Source organism: Crassostrea angulata, chromosome 6, assembly GCF_025612915.1.
Source record: "Crassostrea angulata isolate pt1a10 chromosome 6, ASM2561291v2, whole genome shotgun sequence".
In the NCBI taxonomy this organism is placed as follows: domain Eukaryota; kingdom Metazoa; phylum Mollusca; class Bivalvia; order Ostreida; family Ostreidae; genus Magallana; species Magallana angulata.
Genome location: NC_069116.1, coordinates 17,124,859 through 17,147,702, shown reverse-complemented (window position 1 = coordinate 17,147,702; position 22,844 = coordinate 17,124,859). Strand labels below are relative to the sequence as shown.

Genomic DNA, 22,844 nt, shown 5'->3' with positions numbered 1-22,844 from the left:
ACGAGACAATATCGAGGTGTGCCAAACCACCTAAAAACCGCACATAGTGCTGATCAGCGTGACAGGACTGCATGTTTGGATGCAGGATCATTTGAAAGATATTTATATTAATCTTACAATTGAAAACAATTTAAGATTAAAAAATAACGCAAAATAAAAAATATATATATATTCTGGCAAATAAAATCATTTTAAATCAAAATCTTTTATTCCTAAATAATGTTATGCGTTGAAAAATTTTCTCTGACGGAGTATTTGATTTTTTTTTTTTATAGCTGTATTAATAATTTTATAAGTTTCAGAAGCTCTATTTGTACGCTTGTATGACAAACTCTTGGCTGCTTCTCGCCCAGAAAGACTCTAAATGAAATAATGTACACCATGCGACTAGAAAGGCAGTTTTCATCGATTTTGAATTTACTGGATTTACTGTATTTCATAAAAATGAAGATTAGAGTTTTGATAAATTCTCTATTTTCTACCCCTTTAAACTATCTAGACAATCTGACATTAGGTATAATGTTAAAATTTAAGGCAATACAAATGTTGATGTACCATGCAGTGATATTTTGGAAATTGTATTCGTGCAAATAGACCAATGAAAGACAAAACGATTATTATTTTTCTACATTTCAATTTAATGACTGTATCGAAATACAAACAATATTAAGACAATTAGTTGCAATTGGCTAGTTTTGAATCCCTAATTGAATTTTATATCAGTAGGAACTGAATATTATCTTGGATTATCAGTGCCCATGTAATGTAAATTTATATGTATAACAAGGCTAAAAACATTGATCTGGTCAGTTTCTGGTGTATTGAAGCATTGATCTTATTGCGCACAAACATAGCTACACTATATATGTAGGATGATAATAATCGCAGCATATCAAAGTTAAGAAGCATTATGACAACGTTTAATTATCATAACAAAACATCTAAAAGAGAGGACGAGAGGGCGAGAGATGGTGATGTTTATGTGGAGCCCCGAGTATGAAATCAAACTTCAGCAAATTACATGTTTATGCGGCATCATGCTAGAATTTGAAATCTGGATAGGGTTTTTTTTCTTCAGCGTTATACGTACTAATTGTTGCTTGAAAAAAGATCTAACCGGACATATGACTTATAAAGTTCTGCTTGTTTGAATAATCAATCACAAAATGTCATCGATTCACTTTAAGTGCGTATATTTACTTCAAAAGTTCACATCATCATCTTTCATTAATCAATACACGGTTTCGATAATCAAACGAAAACAAGTTGGTGAATGATTCATGGTCGTGAATAATTTCATTAAAAATGTTTTTGTCTGCCTACTTTCAATTAAACAACATTACCATACAGAATGTGCTTATGGAACATTGCATTTATTTAGGTATTTTACATCTACAGGTACCGTGTATGAATCCCTCTGTTTCTTACGGAAACTTATTGTTCATTCATAGTGGCGTCGGGAGCAAATTGAAAGTGATGGGGGGGGGGGGGGGGGAGAGAGGGGCTAGACTAATCATCAGAAATATTGACAAGCAAAAAAAAAAAAAGAAAGGCTAATTCCCAAAATCATGAAAATCCTAATCCGTGGGGGAGGGGGGGGGGTGTTAATATACCTATGACTCCGATATCGTTATTGTTATCACTATTATCATTACAATTTTCTAAAAGGTATATTTAGGAACAATTATGTTTGCTGCGAGAAAAAGTGGGGAGGGCTGGCCTCTCCCTGATGCTATGTGCCTAATGGTTAGGTTTAACTTTGCAGAAAAAAAGGTAGGGGAGGGGGTAAGCCCTATGTACATCGACGCCTATGCCTAAAGCGACCTATGAAAAATCACGGACTGCAAGAAATAATCATGATGATGCCAGACTCAAAATCCCATAGGATTAGCTAACGTACTGATGTACATTAACTGTAATTTAGTGATTTATATACTTAAGTCCATAAGTTTAGAATTTAGACAAAAATCGTAGTTTGGCCTCCTTTCCGCCGCTTCGAGAACATACCTCCCATGTATAACATACCGGTAGTATTACGTTGTGAAGGCAGGGTGTTCCATTTTACGATACGTAGCTTATATCAAAATTAGTATTTTATTTTGATTTTGCACAAAAATCTCACTGTCCTGAACATGTAAGGTAATTATAATTATTATCAATAAAATTCAAAAAAATTGTAAATGATTTTTTTTTATTTTAATTAGTTATTATTATCAATAAAATATTAAGAATTGCAATTTTTTTTTAAATTTAAATTAGTTGAACAAAATATGAATATTAGTACATTCGACATCGATAGGCGGCAAAATTGATACACTATTTTACCACTGAAATTCCCTAAAACTAAGGATCGTGTTCATTCACAAATATTCAAATAAAATACAAGAACAACATATTGAAAAGCACCTTTATTAGAAATGAAACGTTAGAGAAAAACGAGAAATCACTGGAATATCGGATAGTTATTGCAGCTATTCAACACAGTGCTAACTCGATAACTGGTCATCGAATCCTCCGCTGAAGGCGACGAGAAAACGGGAAAAGTTCATTGCTCAGTGAGTTCTGGGCCTCAAGTAGCAGTGATAAACGATCCGATGTTCTATTTCTGCAAAAAATATCAATGAATAATAAAAAAAAATGGAGCTAGTTTCATATAAGGCTGTGGTCTATTTTATGTAGAACAAATAATTAAAAATGTACATGTATTATATATAAGACCGTGCAATTTCTGTGTCAGTACAAGGTAAACGCTCTTGTACATATGGAACCGTTTAACAAGAGCTTGGACCTTGGGCAGTGCATGATGTGATAACTGATAAACTCCGATTCACGAGGGAGTGGTCTACCCATGGTCAACCATGGTTAACTGTCCAGTCATTAATTATAATAGATATGAATATATTGAAAATAATGGCACTCGTCCGACTTCATCCAGGAATGATGTATATTTCATTAAAACAGTCGCACATTCACAATCTTAGCTAAAACCTTCCCGGTTTTGGCAGTCTATGAATATTAATAAGTTCTCTTCGCAAAGAAAAGGAGCTCGAGGTCAGTATTTGAAAGCTTGGTTTTGATGAGCAAACTAGATAGTAACATCCCACCGAAAGTCCAAGGTGCTAACTCGTCAGGGAAATTACTATAGTTGTATATTAAATTCTTTTAACTCAAATCCTGTATAATTTCTAGGTTTGATGAACTTATTTTTCTGTAAGGAGTCTGTTTAAAACGTTGAAATAGAATCTTTTAGCTTTGAAGGTTAAATATGTGCTTTTTTTTAATATGCATGTTGGCAGGAATATGTAAGGGTATGCAAAAGTATACATGTATACTAGTGCTTCAGGGTAATGTATGAAGCAAGCGATGCTACTATTTGCAAATTGGTTCCTCAAAGACATTGACCAAAACACATGGTTTGTAAAAATCATAAAATACATTAATCATATATCATGGTCAAATAGAAGACATGTATTGTTTCGTTCGTTATCTAAAGTTCTAAAGGCATGGCGTTTTCTTTTCTTTTTCTTTATTTTTTTTAACTTCTTTCTTATCTGAGCATTCGGCAGGCTTTTGTTTACAATTGTTTTGAGAATAGTTTGATTGAATATTGATTACGGATGCATTTTTCTATATTACATATTACATATATTTGCAGTGACAACCTGGATAGACAGGAGGCAGTCTGGAAAGACGGACACCCCAGGGTCTGGAGGCTTAGCAGGCCAATGGACATCCTCTGTGAAGAGGAACCTACTATATCCGCTATAGACAGATACATACTAAGATACCCCCGAGGTCGCACGAGAGTGGGGGAGGATGAGCGACCTAACCAGGAGGATTACACGGATACGACTACCAACCGTCAAAGGACTGAGATGAACACGATTAACGGATCAATTTGCAGTTGTGGAAAGACTCTGAAGAACGCAAGGGGGCTGAAGATTCATATGGCAAAGATGGGGTGCAGACCAAATCAACGGCTGGCACAACGCACAGGGCAACCTGATGAGACGGAGGAGGAGGTGGTCCAGGACTCAGACCAAAGTGACCACAGCGTCCAAGTGCCAGACAGCGAGGAAGTCGACCAGCAGGTTCCAGAGGATCACAGCCAGGCGATGCCAGAGCCCAGTATTGATACAAAATCTGGAGAACGGAAGCAGAAAATCAGGTGGCCACCTAATAACAACAAAGCAGATTGGGACCAATTTGATTTTGATGTAGATTCAATCCTGAACACATCATTGGCTGGAGGAATAGACAAAAAGGTGGAGGCCATGGCCACAATAATGTACAATGTGGGAAAGGAGAGATTCGGTTTGGAAGAGGTCAGGCAGAAACAACAGAAATCAACTGGGCACAGAAATAGACGACAACAGGAAAGAGCGTCGATAAGGAGAGATTTGAGGCAGTTGTCAAAAAGATACGGAGTCGCACCCGAAGAGGAAAGAGCAGCTTTGGCGGAGCTAAGACAAGGCATGAGAGAACGACTGAAGATACTGAACAGGGCAGAAAGGAGCAGGAAGAGGAGGAAAGAGAGGGCCAGAGCAAGAGCAAGGTTTACAGCAAACCCATTTCAATTTACATCAAAGCTGTTAGGGAAGAAAAGCTCAGGAAAGCTGCTGGCTGAGAAAGCAGAAGTGGAAAACCATCTAAAAGAAGTCCACAGTGATGAGAAGAGGGATGAAGAATTGCCTGAGCAACCCAAACTTATTCAAGTATGTGAACCAGAACACATCTTCGATGAAAGCGAACCTACGGCCAAAGAGGTGAGAGATGTCATCCAGAAAGCAAGAGCAGCATCAGCGCCAGGACCAAATGGTATTCCATATAAAGTTTACAAGAACTGCCCAAGGCTGACAAGACGTCTATGGAAACATATCCGGGTCATTTGGAGAAGAGGTCGCCTGGCAGACAGCTGGAATCAGGCAGAGGGCTGCTACATCCCCAAGGAGGAGAATTCCAAGAACCTGTCGCAGTTCCGAACTATATCACTCTTGAACGTAGAAGGGAAGATCTTGCTCTCAGTAATGGCTAACCGCATGACAAGATACATGTTGGACAACAACTATGTGGACATAGCAGTGCAGAAAGGGGGAGTCCCAGGTGTATCAGGCTGCATTGAGCACACAAGCGTTCTCACTCAAATTATTAGGGAGGCCAGAGAAGGAAAAGGGGAGTTAGCTGTTATTTGGTTAGATCTTGCCAATGCCTATGGATCAATGCCACATAAACTTGTGCAGCTAACCTTGGAGAAGTATCATGTTCCAGCAAAGACAAGACATCTATTAGAGGAATATTTCAACAGACTGGAGTTGAGATTCTCCATTGGAGATTACACAACCTCATGGCAACGACTAGAAGTTGGTATAGTCACTGGCTGTACAATCTCAGTCATACTATTCGCAGCAGCTATGAACCTACTGGTGAAATCAACAGAGAAGATGAGTAGAGGCCCATGGATGAGAGCAGGCATACGTCAACCACCAGTGCGTGCATTCATGGATGATATGACAATCAGTACTAAGACTGCAATTGAAGCAAGATGGACGCTCAAAGAAATAGAAAAGCTTATCAGTTGGGCTAGGATGAAAATCAAACCATCAAAGTCTAGAAGTCTGGTGCTGAAGAAAGGAAGGGTGACAAACTACGACTTCCAGCTTGGACAGGAGATAATCCCATCAGTCTCGGAGAAGCCAGTGAAATGCCTGGGGAAGTATTTTGATGACACACTGAGGGACACCAAGAACACAACCAACACTGTAGAACAACTACAACAGTGGATGGAGGCAATAGACAAAAGTGGACTGCCAGGAAAATACAAAACCTGGATATACCAGCATGGAGTACTCCCTCGGATTTTGTGGCCTTTGCAGGTGTACGATGTACCAATGTCCCGGGTAGAAGCTATGGAGCGCCTGACTACAAAATTCCTTCGCCGATGGCTAGCAATACCACAGTGCTTTAGTAGCGTGGGACTCTACAGTGTAGGGACTAAACTACAATTACCGCTATCATCTCTTGTCGAAGAATACAAGGTTACCAAAGTGCGACAACATCTAACACTTAGAGACAGTAAAGATGAGAAGGTGTGCGGAGCCAGGGTGAATCTAGAAGCAGGCAGGAAGTGGTCTGTTCAAGACACAGTCCGGGAAGCAGAGTTACGCCTGAAGCAAGCAGACATTGTGGGAAATGTAGCAGTCGGAAGACTGGGCCTGGGAACAATTACATCAACCAGATGGAGAACAGCAGGCAAAGGAGTGCAAAGGAAGCTAGTGCAAAAGGAAGTCCGGGTGATGGAGGAAGACTCAAGAATGGTTAAAGCAGTAGGCATGAAGAAACAAGGAAGCTGGATGAATTGGGAAGCAGTAAGGCAGAGGAAAGTGACCTGGAATGACATATGGTCGATGGAGCCAAACAGATTGCAGTTTCTCCTAAGATCAGTATATGATGTGCTACCAAGTCCAACAAATTTGGCAGTATGGGGCTTAACTGAGGACCCAAATTGCAAACTTTGTGGAAAACCAGCAAATTTGGAGCATATATTGTCATCATGCTCCGTAGCATTGTCTGAAGGCCGATATACATGGCGGCATGACCAGATACTTTCGGTGCTTGCAGACTCTCTCGAAAAAGCCAGGAAGAGACCACCACCAAAGGACAAGCGGCTCAAGTTCATCAACTTTGTAAGAGCAAGAGAGAGGGAGAAGACAGGCAGCACTGGGGAGGGTAGAGGACTTCTTGGCACGGCAGGAGACTGGCAAATGCGAGCTGACCTGAAAACCAGAATGCAATTCCCAACGGAAGTAGCATCCACCAACAAGCGACCTGACATAGTGATCTGGTCTCCGTCAAGTAGGCAAGTCATTATAGTGGAGCTGACAGTTCCTTGGGAGGAGAGAATGGAAGACGCATATGAGCGGAAAATGGGGAAATATCAGGAGCTTGTGGCAGATTGTCAGGAGAGAGGGTGGAGAGTATGGTGTTTCCCAGTGGAGGTTGGCACGCGGGGCTTTGTTGGACAATCCTTGTGGCGAGCCCTGAGAGTCATCGGAGTTATTGGGTTAGAGAGAAGACAGCTCATAGGGCGACTAAGCAGAGAGGCAGAAATAGCATCGCTATGGTTGTGGAGAAGAAGAGAGGGACAGTGGGGAAGACAGTGAGAGACAATTGTGAATGTAAGATCATTTCACAGGCGGATAGCTGGATGGTCCCGGGCTGGGAGCTGATCACCCCAGTCGGCGCACCTCTGGAGGTTGTAGTGGACAGCGCCGAAACAACCGAGGAAGGAGGATCCACCTGATGACGGGATCATCACGCATCTATACCACCAAGATGTTTACAGGTACTTGTTACACTAAAAGTTTAATTTCTTAATTTAATCCTTTAATGTCTGAATTCTCATAGTTGAATTTCAATTGATAACAAATTTTTTATTTATTAGTTAAAAATATAACCGCTTAAGTCCAAACCTTACATTTTTAACGATGAATAAAAATGAAAATATTTCAAATCATTTTTATTCTTTCATGCAATTTCAATGCATGTTGCGTCATATTTGTTTACTAATTTCTGGTAGCAAAAGATTATTTTTATCATTAATGTATATTTTTGCATGTTTAATTTGATAACTCCTTGAGATTGGAAAACACAACAGATGTTTTTAGCCATCAATCGTATGATAATCAATAACAATACATTATTTTCCAAAGGTAACGTCTTTTTACTTATTTTTTCATTCATTCAGCCAAATAGTCATGAATAATAGAAAACTACGTTACCCAGTGGTTTTTGTTTATTTGTTTCAAATACAATTTTCAAGAAAATCCAATTTTAAATCAAATTAGTAGGATTAAGATTAACAGCCGCCAAGTGATCAATTTTTCAACAAGAAATAAATGAAAAATCGATATTTCAATTCGAAATTAAAATTGCTCCAACTACAAAAAAGTGCAAGCATTTACTGAGGCCAAAATTCACAATACATGTCCATGTGTGGATATCCCGTACAAATGATATCGGTTATGGTCATCTTTTACTAAAGAGGTACCAGGTCCTGTGCTAAATTTTGAAGCTCACTGTAGAAAATGATACAAGACTGTTGGGCAATGTAGTAAATCGGCCACTTCTTTAAAAAAAATGATATTTTCTTGTCTGATGACTAATTTTTATTATTTTTTACTGTCTGTAAGAAAATACGATCAGAAATAATATAGAGCTTCGATCGTGGCTGTAAATTACCTTTTTTGATTGGTATATGATTCGTTGGATTTGATGGTGACATTGTTATGTAAAAGTTTCCTTTATTTGTCCAATTTGCATATATACATGCATGTATTTCAAGACAAATAGTAGTGATCATGCTGAGCAGTGAATTGTGGATCCTTTGCTTCAACTCGCCAGTTAGTAAAGTGTTTTAAACATTTATTAATTAACTTCTATCAACAAGGGAAATCTCGAGAGAGATAAGTTAATACCAATTCAATGAATATTGAAATGCGAGGCAACAGAGGCTCGGCGGGATTACATAGGAAGAAGAGCAAAAAATTAAATTTGCAATGGTAGGTTTAACAAAAATTATTTTAATTTCTTTCTAAGCAAAATTACAAAATGCCGTTCCTATTCCCTATCCTCCTTCTGGAAAACCAATAAAAATGCTGCAATTTCCCCCATCTTTTCTGTTCTAACTGGGATGAAAAACCAAATAAAATTAGCCCGAAAAATAACCTTTTGAAGACAAACCGGTGCCTGAGCTGCTATAACCTACCTGTTGGTCCATGTTTTAAATAACTCTAATCCATCGTTGTGTCCCGTGCTGCTTTGAGGTGTTCGCTTGGAGAAAGAATCTGGTGCAGGAGAGCGTTTGAAATAACCGGTATCCACGATTCCAATGCACCCTGCATATCGCTGGAAATCGACTTGGAGTTGTTTGTATACATTACCGTCCATTTCCCTCAGAAGAAGAAGAACAGAACGCAATGGATGACCTTGAAAGAAAAAGTCAAGGACATGTCATATTTTCCGATTCAGTAATAAATGAATATACGACTAAACTATGTTCTTATGTTTACATTTGTTTTTTATTGGTCGCGTCTTGTTGCTTTTATTTTGATGGCTGACATCCATCAAAATCTCACTGAACACTTGTGTCATGAGATGTGAAAATTTTTTCTTATTTTTTTTTTTTCATTTGCCAAAGTACCATTATTGATAATATCTTTATATTTTTATATTTGTTTCCTTGTCTGATTTTTCATTTTCAGAATAATTCTATTTAAAATTCGACTAATGAAAAAATGTACATAAAAATCATCAACAGAATATTATTGTATCTGGTGATATTTACTCTTTTCTTAATCATTCTCGACTCATTCATAAAATCTGTGACAATTTAACTAACAACGTATGACATTCTAAAACTGTACATTATTGTTAGAATACAGATTATTGAAGCTTATATCGGTTAGACGACGCACTACTGTAATTTTTCGCCGAAAGGTTAACTTAAATGTTTCATGGAAGGATATAAAACTGTCTTTAGACCAAAGAAAAAAAAGCAATAAAATATTGACATTAATATGTCACTGTCTTGTACCACTAGCGATTGTATTTGAAAACAAAAACCGCATCACTTGCATCTATCTCTTTTTCACGGATAGAATGGACTCCTAAACGATATGCCGACACAATAGACCAGTGGAATTTTTCAAAATCCTAGAGAACAATTGCTGGCAACCCTACCAGTTTGATAAAATAGGTGTGTACTTACCTGTTTTAAACGATATGCTGATGAGACGCCGGAGAGGGTTTTCGCCGCACGGATGGGCAGGACAAACGTGGCAGAGTGAGAGATAAATAACAAACACTTTCACAATATCTTTTTTCTTTACCATTCTTCTATACGTCAGAATTCCTACAAAAAATAATACAAAAACATATTTATGTATGAATACGTAATACCGGTTTTATACCAGTTCGATAATGTTGCCAAGTAAAGTATACGAGTAGTAGATCGTACAAAGACATACGACCATTTACATATTGAATTTAGACCTCATTATATTTAAATCAAAATTAAAAAGGATAAATTTGCAAATACTGGTACATGTACATAACAAGATATATTTGATTTGCAATTTTCTCTTTATATATGGCAATTCTATGTAATTATAATCAGTTTCTTGGAGTTAAATACCATCAATCCCAGAAGGACAGTCTTCTTCGTCTCGGAAAAAAGGCGTAAACAAATGTTAGAACAATCCCAAGTATCTTTAAATTGTTTGTTGCTAAATTATTATTTACTACTTCAGTGACAGAAACAAAATGTCGGTTCATAAACTTTCAAGTTGCGTTTTCATACTTCTTAGGAAAAGCCATGAAGATACTTAGATGATCAGTTACATCATTGTTTATGTGTATAATATTTTTGTTTTATACAAAGATTGATTTGCAATTTTTGTATTCATTATCTTTGACAAAAATTAACGCTTTATCAAATTGTACAAAGGTTATGATTCATGCAGAACTATATATATGATAATGATTTGACATTAGAATTGTCAATAACACAGTTTTTATTATTTTTATAAAGGTGGAATGCTGCAAAATCAGACCCCACCCGATCAAAAACTGAAATTAACAATTATACTCAAACGATTTCCTGGCTGCAATTAAGGAAATCTTGCTGATGTTTGTTTTTTATTTATTAATCTAATTTTTTGCAAATTAGATCGGGATCAGATTGTTTTTGATCCGGATCGATCAACTTTTGAAAATAAACAATATTTCTAAAAACTCAAAGTTCCTATCACCCTAGAAGTCTAGAAAAAAATGGTTCCTATCATCCTAGTAGTACTTGAAGAAATGGCTCTTAGCATCCTAGTTGTACGTATAGAAGTAGTTCCTAGCATCCTAGTTGTACGTAATTCGAAGTAGTTCCTAGCACCCTAGTCGTACGTAAAGAAATAGTTCCTATCATCCTAGTTGTACGTAAAGAAATAATTTATAGCATCCTAGTAGTACGTAAAGAAATAGTTCCTAGCATCCTAGTTGTCCGTAAAGAAATAGTTCCTAGCATCCTAGTTGTACGTAAAGAAATAGTTCCTAGCATCCTAGTTGTACGTAAAGAAATAGTTCCTAACATCCTAGTTGTACGTAAAGAAATAGTTCCTAGCATCCTAGTTGTACGTAAAGAAATAGTTCCTAGCATCCTAGTTGTACGTAAAGAAATAGTTCCTAGCATCCTAGTTGTACGTAAAGAAATAGTTCCTAGCATCCTAGTAGTACGTAAAGAAATAGTTACCCTAGTCGTACGTAAAGAAATAGTTCCTATCGTCCTAGTAAAATGTAAAGAAATAGTTTCTATCATCCTAGTAGTACATAAAGAAATAATTTCTTTCAGCCACACTTCTATCATACCGTGTGCAACCTCCCCCTACCTTAAAGCTAAATGTTCATTCAAATTTGTTTGAAAAACCCTTAACGCTGTTTGAATTAATTCAGGGTTGATTGGTTAGATATCAAATTTGATAAAGTCATCTACGTAGATTAATAAAAGTAGAATGTCACTTTTGAATGTCACAAGATTGATGTTGTTTCTTATATCCGGGAATATGAGAATCAGGTGTTTTTATATATAAAACTGTTATTACGAATACTGAAAGGTACTCGCATTGTAATAAATTATCTGATGCCATTGCGACTCATATGCATTACCGACAATGAACTGACACAAACCCAATTTATCTAACATCCTGTATGTACCTTTGTTTTATTTCTTCTTTATTTGTTTGGTTTATGTTTTTTTGTTTGTTTTTTGTTTGTTTTTTTTTTTGGCAAAAAACACTGATAGATGTCCATCAATATATTGATATATTGAATTCGATATCATACAAAAAATACTTCTTAGTCATAGAACGTGGAATTATCAAACAAATACATGTTGACAAATTGCATGATGACTCGGAAACAATTTTTCACCAAAACGTTTTTGTCTTGCTGAATAGTGCATTGAGCTTTAAGGGAATTGTTTTACATAAATGAAGATGATGGCAGTCTGGCTTTTTTTATGACATAATGGTTTCTCGTTTCATGACTGCTGTTTCTTTCAAAACAGTATTTTCGACAGTCTCTTCCTACGTCCTAGACATCTAGTTTTCTACGTTTTTTTGTTTTTTGTTTGTTTTGTTTTTGTTTTGTTTTTTTGTTTTGTTTTGGGTTTTTTTTCCCACAAAATCCAACCTTTTTATCTGTTCATTTGTTGGTATCAGTCATTTATAATCCCATAAATGATTCCTTTTACTGGTAGGTATCAGTAGCATTCATTACTCCATAAACGCATTTGCTCTATTTAAACATGTTTAAGTCATTAAGTGTTTCTCCATCTTAAAAGGCGTTTCTCACAGTTGCAGTGAGGAGATTAATTAAGTTCTACACAGACATGGGGGTTTTGAATATATCTGTCGAGTCGGTGAGTTCGTACAGGTGTTTGGTGTAATGGGTGTTGTCCAAATGATAACACAGGTAAACCGGTAGAAGATAATTCTACACTCAATATTTTGAGTGTTTAGATAATTATGTGTCAAAATATGCGTAATGGCAATCGAATTACTAATGAAATCTATGCATTAATCAAACTGAAATTACGTAAAGTATTATTTAAAAATGAATAGAAAAAAATATTATAAAAACAATGCGAATATTCTTATTCACACAATACTGTCTCATAAAAAGCAATCATTATTGGCATTATTCCCTTGAGTGGCGTTAAATAGTCCAAGATATTCGAAGTTTCGCTGCATCACAATTATATTCCATAAAAAAAACATGCATGGTTTGTAAATGGAAACTAATGTTAATTTTGTTATCTTTCTCACTTCGTTGTGATCCGATAGAAGCGTTACTAATGATGAGTTAGGCACTTGCACACTCAGAACTGCGTATAGTCTCACATATTAGCATAACATGCCAATACCCCCATTAAAACACCTCTGCTATGCTGATTTGACCAAAATTCATATCAACAATTAATTTTCAAAAATGTGGATTTTCCTTTCTTAATTAAAGAATACTAGTCGTTGATGCCATCTTTTAGGAAAGGGTGGAAAACGCACTTTCTCCCTTACTGTTTTTTTCTTTTGAATTTTCCCCACTTTATGAACAAGTAATTAAAATACAAACCATGGAAGATCATTATATTCGAGAGCCTTAACTGGGAATTCGAATAGGGTTACGGAATAGAACTAAAAAGTGCGCCTCTGTGGATAAAATCAACGTTAAAACGCGTGTAATTTTTTTTTAGAAATAGACCTACATTCAGAAAAAAACCATAAGCTAAATATCCGTTGGAATCAATTCATTATTCAGGTTCGATTTCAATGTACATGTTTATGTCAACGGATGTGTGGATACTGGATAAACTACTGTTAGTTTCGGATCAGAAAAGTAACAGAGTACATTCAAATACACAATTAACCAAACAAAATGCTGAATAGAGTCCATAGCTGCAGATTGTCTGAAAGACTACAGAACTGCGGCTATATATGGGCTCTATTCACTATTTTGTTTTGTTCACTGTCGTTCATCCATATTTTTTTTTTCAGACCAGTGAGCTGCAGACCTGCAGCTATATAGTCCAGCGATTATTACTCCTTTTGGTGGTTATCTGAATTCCGTGCACCATAGGAAAAAGACAAACAAAAGATTTTACAAATAAAATGAAAGTTATCAACAGCTGTACTTGATTGCACATATTCATTTTATAACTGTGGTCATTTTGTTTGTTCAAAATGTAATTCAACATTTATGATAATTTTATTAACAAGCACGTTGGCAAGAACATGGACCAGATGTTCTTAAAATAATTCCAGTAAAACTGTTTCTTTTCATACTTTTTTTTTGGTGCATTTCAAGCACCATTTCTTACAAATATCTGATTATTTAGTATTTGATTAATTCCAGTTTCAAACACATTTCTGATGAAATATCTTAGATAACCTTTTTGCATCGTATTTTAAAGTTGAAAATTTAAATAGTTAGTCCTATTCAATTTGTTCTATTTTACATACAAGGGGTATGAAATTAGTTTAACGGGCTAAAAGCCTATACAAATTCTTCTTTAAGAAGACAGAATGTCCGCAAGAAATCTACCAACCTAGAATTTGTTTTCCCCAGGCCCTGAATATTTTCTTTGAATTCTAGACTCTGAAAAAGTATTGATAATGTACTTTATCCCGTTGGGTGTCAAACAGAATACGATATCAACTGGTGGGTTTTTTTAAAATCTTCATTGGCTTGATCATTTTGTTTTCAGTATAAATAATTGATTTGACGATAAATGGGTTTCTGCACAAGATGTTTGGGTAAACGTTTAAAATCGGCCAAACACTGGAACAAAGCAGACACGTGTATCTATTCGTTCATTGCAAAAGCAGCAAGGTCGAACATTACAGGCTGGCATTTGAACAATGCTTCTGACGTATACATGTATATTTCTGAATTCATGTACATTATGTCTCGCCCACTTAAATAACTGAACATTTGCTTCGTCCGTGCGGTGGACAAATGAACAGTTAATGGACAAAAATGATACAATATACACCAATTGTCAGTCACAGATAAAGATATACCGGATTTTACCTGTACGGTGAGAAGCACTGGATAATCATGCTATTAAAAACAGACACCCCCTTTCATTCAAGTTTACTGCAAGTGATTTGAGCAGCTCTCTGGGTTAATTCAAAGATTGAAGTAATCTTGTGTTCGAGTTTTTTTTAGCATGTAACTTCAATTTAAATTCCTTTCTTAACATTTGAAGCAACATAGAACACTGAGTCAATAATTAACAAAATAAGAAATCAATTTAAAAAATTTAAAAAAAAACACATCCTATATGGTATTGCAAACAATAATAAAACCAAAATAAGCGAATATTGGAAAAATCATAACTTTTTATAGGTTCACTTCTTGTTTGAGAAATTACAATTTCAAGTTAATCTTTTGAATGGTTTAGAACACTGACTTACAATGTCAAACATTTACCTTAATCTTAAAACGGACTTCTTGGCCTCTGAACCCATCCCCTAATTGTACATTCCGTAAGTCTGTAGCACAAAGACGCATCGACTGGTCGCGCCACCATCAAAAATATCGTCAAAATGGCTTTTATAAGTATTTATCAATATATGATATGATCTGGCACTTCATTATTCTAGTCAACGGGATTCACATACACTGTGTCCTTGCCTCTTCCACCCACCAACGCGTCAGCCAATCATTTCTTTGAACCGTCATTAGCAACGCATCAAATTGTATGATCTTATTACTGGCCTAATTAATCCGAGAAAATTGTCAGAATTTTTCTTTTTTGAAAAATCACAAGCGTAAAAGGAACATTAGAGATAGTCCTGCGAAGCTATTACATTATTGCGATCGCCTCTGCTGGCGTTCACTATTGGTGAAGCAGAGTATCTGGATTAGGTGTTTTGTTTACAATTTTTTTTTCATTTGTCGGTAATCTCCTGTATCAATTAACGCTGTTTGTTTCATTTGTCTAATCGGATTAATGTTTTAAACTTCCGTGGGTGCAAAACCCATCATTTCCTTCTTTCAGCGGGGCATTATCTCAAGATCTATTGCTTCTATTAAAGAATATAATTCTTACAGCCGCAGCGCGACTCCTCTGTTGGACATGTTTTATTATCTGTCATCTGGGACACTTCCGAGCATGTTTCTAATGATATTTTATTATGGGCATGGTCACGATTTCAGGTGGTATGGACACCTCCATATTGTGACCAACTATTTATTGAAATAAAGAATAAAATCATGTTTAATTTATAAAATAGTTTCTTTCCCGTAATTGTCACATAGCAGCATAGAGCAGTGGGTCAGAGGATTCACTTCGACTCTGTATATACATCATGAATCGGCTAGGGATTTTAAAATTTTTATCTTTCAAAAAAATTTAAATACATATTTTTGGGTGAAATATTGTAAAGTTTGGAAATACTAAATCGGTGAAAGTATTTTGATTATAATGTACTTTAATACACATTAATATCGACATATATTTCATACCACCTTAATAAAATGATATATTTCTGCTTTTATTATTCACAGTGCTTTAGGAAGGCATTTCAAGTATTAATGATCAAATGAAATTTGAGTCAGTCGTATAGTTATAAGCAAGATACATGGCTCGTAATTCTTTGTCGTGTAAACAAGGCTTGTGCCCTGTTTTTGATTACATAGGTTCAATATACCAGTAAAACATCTTTTTCAAGCTGATTTGTCTATCTTCTTAATCATTTTAAGCATATATAAACAGTTCCTAACGTTTTACATATTCGTTTTCGGTCTAAAACCAGCTTCGCTTGCTAAGGGTTTTCGGTCCACTATGCTCCCCATAAACAGGGTTAATGGGGATCGGAGTGGACCGAAAACCTTTGGTTAGCGAAGATGTCCGAGTACATGTTTGAGTATTTTTCTATCCCATTTTTTTTCATGTGAAATTTTTAAGTTACTTATTAGTATGAGAAAAAAATTGAATTCACAAACTTTAAAGGAAATATTCAAAATGACCAAGTGTATATATATAATCCAAGAATCGGAGGGAGGGGGTCATGTATTAAGAAAGATGAAATCTACAACATATCCGGGTTCTTATATAGAAATATCGCAACCATTGTACTATTTTAGAATTTTTGTTAACGATTCCCCTTATATATTGCCATGTAGAACTTTGCATAGTTATATTTTGCATAATTCAAATGAAATTCAGAAAACCGTTTCATATTCTACACAATTCTCTAACAATCATAAGTGTCGATTCAAAATCAAAGTTACATTTGATCTAGTACCGACTGGACAGTCTAAACTCGTTTACTAGATCTTGACTGTAAAGGGTTGTTTGCACGTACACAACATCGTAATATACACAAAGAGTACATAATTTTCCTTTCCATGACTAGACTATGATAGTATTCTATAATGTAACTGTCGGAACACTCAAACATGAAATCAAATCTTAAAGCTTTCATTTCTCAGGCATATGGCTAGTACAATATATTGTAGTGTAATGCCCGATCTTTCCTCTGTCCTTGCGCCGCGGCGCATCGCCTGGAACTACGTACACCCCACCGCGCAATCAAGTGTACAAACACTTTACCAAAATCACCTGTCAGTTCCTCTAATATTTGTCTTCATGATATATTTCCTATGGGGAGACTCCCCTACGTTTATTTTTCATTAAACAAACCCATTTTTATTAACATTTGCGTGGATCAGCCGTTACGTTCAATAAATATACGTCTAAGTACTGAAAAACCTTAATAAGGCAGATATTGAATATAGTGCTAACTAAAAGACAGTCTTGCTATATAAAGGTCCATTTCTCACTGGCATATTGACTGAATTTAACAAATGATATGTCTGTGATCATTGTAAATTGTACAATTTTGCACTTTTATTGCTGTCACTTTTTTTTCAAATTAAAGTTTTCAGTCTTAGTGGTTTATAAATGAATTACTTTTCCATCGTCAACTAACCTTTGAATGTCTTTTTTCAATTCAAGATACAGGGGTCACGTTTTCTTGTTATGTAAACAAAGCTAATGCCGTGTTATTGTTTACATGTTTCTGGATAGAAATGCTAACAAAATAATTTGTGACAACCAAATGAAAGTGATTGTGTTCATAAAACTGGCACATGATAAACTTTTATTAAAATGAAGTTTTACTACCAATACACAACCAATGTATACAAAAACAGGCAATAGTTAAGTTTACAAAACAAAGAATTGCGAGTCATCCGACAGCCGAATTTGAATTATATTTTGGTCACACATTAGAAATATCATAATAAAGCAACGTGGCTAGTAAAATGGTGAAATAAAATTTGAAAATGCTTAGCACAAGTCATGACCATGTCCCTTTTCAAACGACTATAAAGTTTCTGGTTCAAATCACAAATTCTTCTATTTGTGTGTAATATTGAAATGCAGGCTGGTCTTTGTCTATCCCACTCCGAATCATACATAACCATCGTTTACTATGTATGGTTGGTGTAATAGAGCTAGACTAAGTGTTCTAAACAAAGATGTACAATCTTATTCAGATATACGAATGATGACCAGATGTTCTACTTTACATAACCCCTTGCTAAGGCTTTAATTATAGAGCTTTTTCTCTTCCTCCTTTTCTTCTTTAACAAATTGAGTTTCTCTCTCTCTCTCTCTCAATCAATCAATCAATCAATCAATGCAGCATGCATGATTAAGGGATAAGAAGAAATGAATCGTGACCAATCTCCTATTTTTCAATGCATGAAAATGTTTCTTGCTCCCATCAGATCAGTTTCGTCAGTAAAAACAAAAACTATGTTGACTTGCTGACATGATCAAAGAGTACAGGTATTTCCATTAGCATCTATAAATTTCCATTGTATGACCCCAATCCAGGGCAAATTATTGATAAAAAATCACGAGACTTTTTTCCGCTTAAACGATGCTTCATTGGTTAAATGTATGATTGGATGGGAGGGTACAGGAGTTGCAAACCGCAGCCACTTTATTTTTGTTATAAAAAGCAAACTACGTAGAGAGAGAGAGAGAGAGAGAGAGAGAGAGAGAGAGAGAGAGAGAGAGAGAGAGAGAGAGAGAGAGAGAGAGAGAGAGCTCTAAGTATAAACATATCTATACTACTATATTAAAATAATAGACTCGAAATTTTTGTCTTTAATACCGAGAAATCGGAAGAATACTGTCTTTTGTTTTATATATTTTAAACATCATTAGTACTTGAAGATTACCAATTTGCTTTTATTTTTTCTCTGTTAAGCTTTGCTAATTAAAAATCAACGAACGTTCCTCAAAAAATCCCGGAAATCACCTGGATATTTTGGATTTTACAATCTTGCGCTTGCGCAAAACATTCACGCTAACGGGATCTTTAGTTTATGTTTCCATAATATCACATCTGCATGAATAAACTCAGAAATACGGGTAAATTTTCATTGGACTTTTGCTATATATTCTGTTCATATATAATAATGATTTCTTATGAGAGAAAGTATAAAATAACAAATATAGATGTACATTTCAACTAAGTACTTACTTTTGTCTTCGTGATGACAACAAATATTTGATTACATGCAAAAAACGTACATTATATTTGTTAGGAGAGTGAAGAAGATAGAATATGTTTTATCATTAAAAATAATGCCTTACGGACCCAGTTGTACAAAGAAAATACGTGTACATTGGTGAAAAGGTGTTGAATTCTTCCATTCTATGGATTGAAATTTGTAGTTGAAAAGGTATTTGCAGTCTCAAAAAGGTTTGTTGTGATGAATTTGACTGTTATTTTCAAGGCAACTTCATTAACTTTCTCCAAAAGCGTTCCGGAGCGATTCTGCAATTTTCTGCTACACTACGGGCATTCTATCTGTGATGAGGGCCTTTCCCGAGACACATATTATTAAAAAAAAAAAGGAAAGTGTAGTGAAATTAATAGCATTATTGAAGGCTTATAGCTTCGTTATGTAAATGTCAATAATAAGGTGTGTCTGTGTACCTATTTCGGAAATGTCTGATATGCAATGTCAACCCGTGCACGCACGGGTCAAAGTCTAGTAGATATGATTGACGAAGGGTTACAAATCTACTGAGTTAATTTCTGTATTAACTTGAAATAGTTAGATGCGCACACCAGTGTATTAAGACTAAATTGTTTGTCATAAGCTGTCTCTGGTGTGTTTTGTTTTTATATCAAAACATTTTAAAATAGAATTATAATATAACGGCATGTTCTGAAATTAATAAGATGTTAACTGATAATTGTATATAGCGGGAAAAAATCCTATAAAATCTGTTAAGGTAGATTACATAGGTGATTTGTTGATCATCCAGTCTTTTTGAACAACAGAGACATTTACGTGACAGAGTTGTCGCACTTTGGTCGATATCCTAGTTACCGTGTAAACCACAAAGACACAGTTCCCTGGGTTGGGACTATTGGCGCTGCAGTAGTTGTCTTCAAAGGTCCTTGTATAATTAAGTATTGAAAAACAGGGTAGGGATTTATACCCCCCCCCCCCCCCCAAAAAAAATTAAATAATAGAAATGTATAGACCATGTAATTTAACTTAAATTCTGTCTACTTTAGATCCTTTTCTTTCGTGCACTGTTATATATCCCTATCTGACATGAATTTTGAAACCAATATTTCATTTCAACTCACCGCAGTTTATGTAGGCATTTGTTGCGGAATTACAAAGAATAACTATGATTAAGTACAATGAAAGCCAACCGAGGGAAACACCGCTATGATCGTTCGGGTCGGATCTCAGTTTGGCCCCAATTTAGTCCATGCTAATGAGTCTGTGGTGTTTTAAACTTTACAAATGAGATCAAAAGGTAAAACAATTATAATTCTGAATTTGAACAAAACAAATCTCTCTTCTCTTTGTAAAACTTCTATCCAAATTATCAATCCGCTATCCCACAATCTTAAAGATTTGACCTCTAACACCAGTTACGGGAATACGTGCTCATTACCAGGGTCCCTAAGTCTTGGCTTAACCCATTTAATACAGTTACCATTGTTACTGATATCCTCTTAAAATACTGTTGTATATAAGGATGATAGTTCTCAAGCCCCGCGGTTGGAGTACAAACACCATAATCTTAATCCGAACAATGAAGATGTCTGCGTTCATAGAATGACTGACTACAGGAGCGATGACAGATTAAGAAAGCGTTGCCCAAATGAAAATATACAAAAGAATCACAAATGAGTCCCATGAGGTCTTCAAATTAAACTCAATGTGGTCAGTTATTGTTTAACATTACATGAAAACGAATTTTGTTCATTTAATATTCTTCATAGGTATGCCTGAAGCATTTGGTATCTGATTCTTCACATGAAAAAAATAATATATTGAATCTAAATACATGTATTACTTAGTATACCTCGCCTGAACATATCTTAAAACTGTTGTTAATTAAATGTCTAAATTGAATGTCGCAATCACGAATAGCAGCTGTCCGGTGTAACTCACTGTGTAAGTACAAACAATGGACTTTTTTGTGTGTTTTGCGTTGTGTGAATAAGAAGCTAAAAATCAATACTTTCCATTGCTGCTTTCAGGACTTACATGAAAATTTTCCGAAAACATTGAATAATACTTCAGGTTTATCATTAATTTTCAATTCCATGTAAATGTACGTGATTTGCAAAGATCACGTGTGTCTACTTGGTTAAACATTTTTCTTAAATATCATTTATAACGCGTTTCCGCAAAAAAAAATTAACAATTAAGTACATTGTTTTTATAGTAGTATTTAACAATGTTTATATGGTACATTCATGTATCAACAACGTGAACTCAATTAAATTTCCGTTTTTACATGTATATATATTCAGTACTTCGAGAAAAGTGTGAGCCATAGGAGAATTTTATCATTATGAAGCACCTTGGACGTTAAATTGAACAAAGCAGAAATATGCCGACAAACCCCACATGAATTTGAGCTCACCTCCAGTAAAAAAAAACACCCGAAACAATTTTTAACTGCAATCCAATCTAAATAAAAGATTCACAAATTTATAAAAATAATCTTGTTATCTCTCAGACTTCATTTTAATTAATACGAGGATAACGGAAAGACCAAAAAAGAATTAACTGCCAGGAATAGCGCATTGACAACGAAATCTTTGTAGATGTAATATATATATATATATATATATATATATATATATATATATATATATATATATATATATATATATATATATATATATATATATATATATATATATATATATATATATAACCAACTCACGTCACACTAGAATACTATACGCGTTGAAAATGACAATTTATTAATCAGTTGCTTGTTTTGGGATTTTGAGAATTTCTACAAATGCTAGTAGTGGACAAGTAAATGTCTTAGATGCTTAGTCAGCACGATACGTAGTTTATGTGATGATATACAATAAAGTGAATGCTGAAAACGCCTTATGTTTGGTTTATTACAATAAAGAAATTACTTAATCTTACAGGCATCAACTGTTATGAATGAGTAAGCCTCGTTTTTTTACACGAATATACCAAAATTATTTCTTTTGTGAACAACCAACAAATCAGTCAAAACGTTCCAGTAGTATTATTGCTGGTAAGTGTCTTAAATTGTTCATTCAAGAAGCCATGTCCATCAATAATGAAAAGAAGGACCGAATTTTGCAAAAATGCTTAGACCTATGGTAGAATACAAAATCAAAACTATTTCTAGTGGAGTTCACCAGCCAAACAATAACCGTAACGTTCTGGAAACGATAGAACGCGTCAAGGAGTTTTGTACCCCCCCCCCCCCCCTCCGATAACAAATCGTATACAAAACGCAACTGAATCAGTTTCCTTCATCAAATAATCATATAGAGGGAAGGTAAGTCTGTGATATATCGTATTATTGATTTGATAAGTATGTAACAGTAATGGAAGAGCCAGCGCAAATTTGACCCTTGACTATTCTCTATATTTGGTCAGGTTTCACCATTGGCTTATCGATTTTAAGTGTATAAGTACATATCCTGTTATAAACAGTATATTGTATATACATAAATGCAAGAAGATGAGAGAATTCCCAATTGATGGGAATACTCAGAAAACATCGGGTTTTTTTCTCATGGTAGTGTAAAATACATGTACATGATTTTTCACTTAAGGGAGGACAGGACGTGATCACGCGACTTTTGTTGATTACATGACATCTATTGTAGAATATATATAGTAAACTGTAATAAACATTGTGGGAGTCAAGTTTGTTAAATCGTTTATATAATCTATGG

General features: G+C 35.2%; 1 protein-coding gene across 1 annotated transcript; it reads left to right on the top strand.

The window, feature by feature from the left end:
* Positions 1 to 3,725: 3,725 nt before the first annotated feature.
* Positions 3,726 to 7,160, top strand: LOC128186753 (uncharacterized). Its single transcript, XM_052856634.1, has one exon. The coding sequence runs from the start codon at positions 3,726 to 3,728 to the stop codon at positions 7,158 to 7,160; it is 3,435 nt and encodes a 1,144-aa protein (XP_052712594.1).
* Positions 7,161 to 22,844: the final 15,684 nt, after the last annotated feature.

Excerpts from the sequence above, each read along its gene's own strand:
- LOC128186753 (XM_052856634.1), top strand. The coding sequence starts at position 3,726 with ATGGACATCCTCTGTGAAGAGGAACCTACTATATCCGCTATAGACAGA.